General features: G+C 33.3%; 1 protein-coding gene across 2 annotated transcripts; it reads right to left on the bottom strand.

Annotated features, from left to right (window-relative positions):
• Window positions 1-419: 419 nt before the first annotated feature.
• On the bottom strand, window positions 420-3,383 carry LOC128181767 (uncharacterized). 2 transcript variants are annotated; one of them, XM_052850284.1, is made up of 4 exons: window positions 3,322-3,383; window positions 2,855-2,948; window positions 2,255-2,401; window positions 420-806 (listed from the first exon to the last, which is right to left on the bottom strand). In XM_052850284.1, exons 1-4 carry the CDS (start codon window positions 3,340-3,342, stop codon window positions 535-537), a joined length of 534 nt encoding a protein of 177 aa, XP_052706244.1. In that variant the 5' UTR covers window positions 3,343-3,383; the 3' UTR covers window positions 420-534. The 2 variants fall into 2 exon arrangements, with proteins under 2 accessions (XP_052706244.1, XP_052706245.1); XM_052850285.1 differs by having other exon boundaries at window positions 421-806; window positions 2,848-2,949; window positions 3,336-3,374.
• Between the last annotated feature and the right edge of the window lie 1,015 nt (window positions 3,384-4,398).

The raw sequence follows: 4,398 nt of genomic DNA, 5'->3' as shown, positions 1-4,398 counted from the left end.
CCTTACAAAAAAAAACCAAATGTTTCGCAGCCACAATTTAGCAAAGCTTGGGGAAAACAGTTTTGTGTTTGTGAAAAAAAAAACACCAAGTAGTCATAAAAACAAATACCAATAATCCTTAGATAGGTCTGTTTTTGTGTATCAGATTTCGATAAGAACTTCCTCGTGAAAAAGTGTGTCTCTGTCAAGTACTTATGTAAGTGAAGTATATCACAAGGGCCAAGTAGTTTTCTGTGACCGTCAGCAGCATTATTAAGAAAATTTAATTCTGAAGATGTACAAATCAAATGTAGTTCACAGTCATTAACAAAGAGGGAGAATATTATTTCGTGAGTGACAAAAGCAATGCGCTACCTATTTTCGTAATTTTCGTACTATGGGAATTCTTCCGAGGGGGGAGGGTGGTCGTCGCATGAGAACATCAATATTATTAATACTTAATTTTATTCTCAAAATTGACTTAACCACGAGTCAGAAAAATGATGATTTGATAATCGCATGCTCTCATCCCGTGTTATCATTATAGACCGTAAGTTAATTTCTCTCCACCGCGTGGTTACAGTCATCGAGGCACCAGGCGGGACAACTCTGTCCACTAGTACAGAGGACCCGGGAGATTTCATTGGTAAAGTGGTGGCAGTTGTTGCCCAGGAGACTGTAGCTTCCGAAGTGACACCGATAGTTCCTGGCACACCCCTTGATGCAGTCGATATCTAGCTCACTGTATCCGGCGGGAGAGGATTCCGGACCCCCGGGACAGACGTTTGCGAATTGACGCTGTGTTGAGATGTACGCCTTCGAGTTGTCTATGAACATTTTGAAAAAACAGCGTTAATATCATTCGTACAAAATGTTTTGTTGATATTTTGCATATATAACATCGAATTAATTTTATGGAAATATTTCAATTCAAATTCAGTCACATTTTATGTGTGTAGCTGTTCAAGCGTTTTGTAGTTACTGTACAATCAAGACAACGAACGCCATTAGACCAAGAATCGAGATATTCAAAGATTCGAGATATCAATATAAAATACTTTAAAAAATACTAGACTTTGACCCGTGTGTGAGCACGTGTCGACATTGCATGTGAAATCGGATATTTACGAAATAGATACATCGACACACCGTATTGTTGACATTTACACAACCAAGCTTTAAGCCTCCAATAATGCTATTAATTTTACTACACTCTGCTTAGTTAGAATTATCTAACTGTGTCTCGGGAAAGGCCTTCACCACAGTTAAAATGCCTCCCATATACCCGTAATGTAGCAAAAAATTGCAGAATCGCTCCGAAACGATTTTAGAGTAAATTAATGCATTGAAAGTAACAGTTAAATTGTTTATAAAAAACCATTTTGAGGCTGTAAATACCTTTCATCTAAAAATTTAATTCATATTAATGAACAATTCAACATTTTTACCAACGTTTTTTACACACCATGATGACATTCGGAACTCTCAGGATTTTTCATATTAAACGCACTGAGTTAGAGTAATCCCCCGTATTTCCTTTGATGAACAAAATAAATGACAAAATGACAAAATTTACACGTATTTGTAATATCGTTTTTAAGTTCATCCATGCAAATGTAATGTTGTGGAAACTTAAAGAGCCTCCCGTGATTTAGCGAGAATGTAATGCGCATGCGCATAATTGTAAAATCCAAAAAATCCAGATCATTTCCGGATTTTTTAAAGAAATTTTTGTTGATAATTAATTAGCGAAGCTTGATTAAGAAAAAATAAAATAAAATTGGTAATCTTCAAGTTCCAATGATGTTTAAAATATATAAAACGAAATACAATACTTTTCCGATTTCTCCGTATTAAAGCCCAATAATTCGAGTCTATTATTTTAATATAGTAGTATAGAAGTTACTGGAACTATGAAACCACTTCGAAATATTAATGGAACAGTGGTTTCATTAATTTTTGTAGTATCAGTTGAACTTGGAAAAGGCAAAGCTTTGAAGATGCGTTTATTCATGAGCAATTGCTTAAGCCATACGAGTTCTTTACATATTTATTTATTTATTTTGATAAACACTTGATTTCGTAGATCTGCCTAGCATACGAGATATTAGCCTTTTGGACACCAAAATTTTACGGTAGTTTGTCATTTTTTTATTCACTTGTATAAAGTGTCCCAAAATAAGAATGGTTTCTGCTTGCATGACAGCAACTCTGGCTTCTGAAATGACTAGGAGATATGCTTTTCCGTCCTTTTCAGCGACAGTGTTATACTTACCGAAGAACTCGAAGTAGTACCCTTTGTAGAAGATGAATCGATGCACCCACTCCAGGGTACCTCTAGATGGCGCAGATCGCTTTCCCCTTATATTTCTGTGCATACAGGATAGGTCCGTCGTGCCGAAGTAATAAGGAGTGGCCGTTTCTTATTATAGAAAAAAAAGTTATGATGGCAAATAAATAAAACCCAAAAACCGTGAATTTAGCAAGAAAAAAGTATTTTGTACACTTTTGTGTTTTGTATTATTCGCAAAATTAAGTTTGCAACATTAACATTAACTGGGGTCTAAAATAATTTATGGTTGTTTTTTACTATTGTGATTGCATTTGACTATAATAATATTTTTCAGTGTTGTTGTATTCTATCCCCGAACTATGACAACCACTGAATTATGGTATAAAAATACGCACCGATTTGGTACAATTTCGTTTTGAGACCACTAATTAAGAAAACTACTCTGTATTACTGGAATTCTAGATTTTTACTAAAAATGCTACAATGTCAAAGATTGAAATTCAAATATAGAAATTATTCAAGATAAAACCGATGATTAGACGAAATAGTTTTTTTTTTTACTCGAACATCTATACCGTGTACCTCTACTGGGGCATTGGTTGTTGTTTCCATTCCTCCCGACCAGCCACCAAGCGTCGGTTTGACCCACCAGAACAAGGGCAACAACCACCAATGCCTACAAAAATAGAACAGGGGCCAGTGATAATAAATACAAACTTCACGATAACGACAAAAATTTTCTTCTTCACTACTTAGTATGGTTTTATAAAAAATCTAAAAAAAAATGTGTAAATAGGATATTTCAATGGCAAATAAATAAACATAAAATTTACAAGTTAAAGTACAATGTAACATACTATTAGGCACTTTTTACCCTCCCCTTCCCCAAAGAAATATATAATAAACAATTGTTGTACTAATAAAAACTATCTAACCAGAAAAATACTAGTAGTATTCTGTTTATTCCACCATCTTGCTACACTGTAATTATTTCAAAAGACGAAAAATTATCATATCGACATGCTCTTCTTAGTGTTACGTATACTTACCAAAAAAGCAAAACACTGCATCTTTCCAAATCCCAATGTGAATCTGACGCTTGTGAAGTAGAACAGATTTATAGTAGTTCAGTTTTACGGAAGAAGGATGTTCGCTCGCTTATGTCTCCTTTTGGGTAGTCTTAAATACTTGAATAGGCACTTATATGGTAATGTGTTTAAGTCTTATTTTAATTTACTCATTTAAGGTATCCCATTCCTCAATGTTCTTGTATCAAGAATATCTTGAGAAGTAGTTCATTGAAATTTGTTGACTTTTGTAAAACATGCTTTGAAGCTTTCATCAAAACAGCAATCGACAATTACTAAACCGTAATGTTGAATGTATGTATTAATGGTAATGTGTTTAAGTCTTATTTTAATTTACTTATTTAAGGTATCACACTCCTCAAGGTTGTTGTATCAAGAATTTCGTGAGAAGTATTTCATTGGAATCTGTAGATAAAACATACTTTAAACAATACAAAGATAATGGGGGGGGGGGGTCAGTATTAAACCCTCTGAGTTATGACCTATATAATTTGACCTTTTTGCACCTAAAATGCAATTTCAGCCTGATTAGGATGTGTTGTCAGTATTTTTGATTAAGCAAATTTATTTCTTCAAATATTGTTTTTAATCATGCACGATGGTCACAATGAATAGAGGAATTATGGAAAAAAATTGTACGAAGCTGCATACATTCTTTTGTGATCTTTTTGCACTCAAAATAGAAATTTTTTTTATAATAGTTACAATTTGATTTGGAATAAAAACGTTTTGAATGTCAAGAGTTTTATAAGATTAATCCAGTTTCCATGGATATGTATTCAGTATCATTTCGACATAATAAAACATGGGGGTCAGAGATGTAAAATTTTAGATATATGGTTTCAAAGGTAAATTTCTAGCAAAGTTTGGCTTCAAAATATTCAGACATTTTCTATATATTTGCATGATTTTATACTAAACGTCTATTACTCTCTCAAAGATTTTATTTTGTACATGTCACAAAGAAACTATAGAATATGTTACAAACCTGTCAAATGTTAAAAAAGATGTAGTGAAATATCTAAAGACAGAAAATCT

Source organism: Crassostrea angulata, chromosome 4, assembly GCF_025612915.1.
Source record: "Crassostrea angulata isolate pt1a10 chromosome 4, ASM2561291v2, whole genome shotgun sequence".
Lineage (NCBI taxonomy): Eukaryota > Metazoa > Mollusca > Bivalvia > Ostreida > Ostreidae > Magallana > Magallana angulata.
The sequence above is the reverse complement of the archived record's forward strand: the minus strand, read 5'-3'. Positions and strand labels throughout refer to the sequence as shown.

Coding starts and splice junctions, on each gene's coding strand:
- LOC128181767 (XM_052850284.1), bottom strand. CDS start 3,342: ATGCAGTGTTTTGCTTTTTTG. Junction 2,949..3,321: donor TGCAGTGTTTTGCTTTTTTG/GTAAGTATACGT, acceptor CTATTTTTGTAG/GCATTGGTGGTTGTTGCCCT. Junction 2,402..2,854: donor CAACCAATGCCCCAGTAGAG/GTACACGGTATA, acceptor TTCTATAATAAG/AAACGGCCACTCCTTATTAC.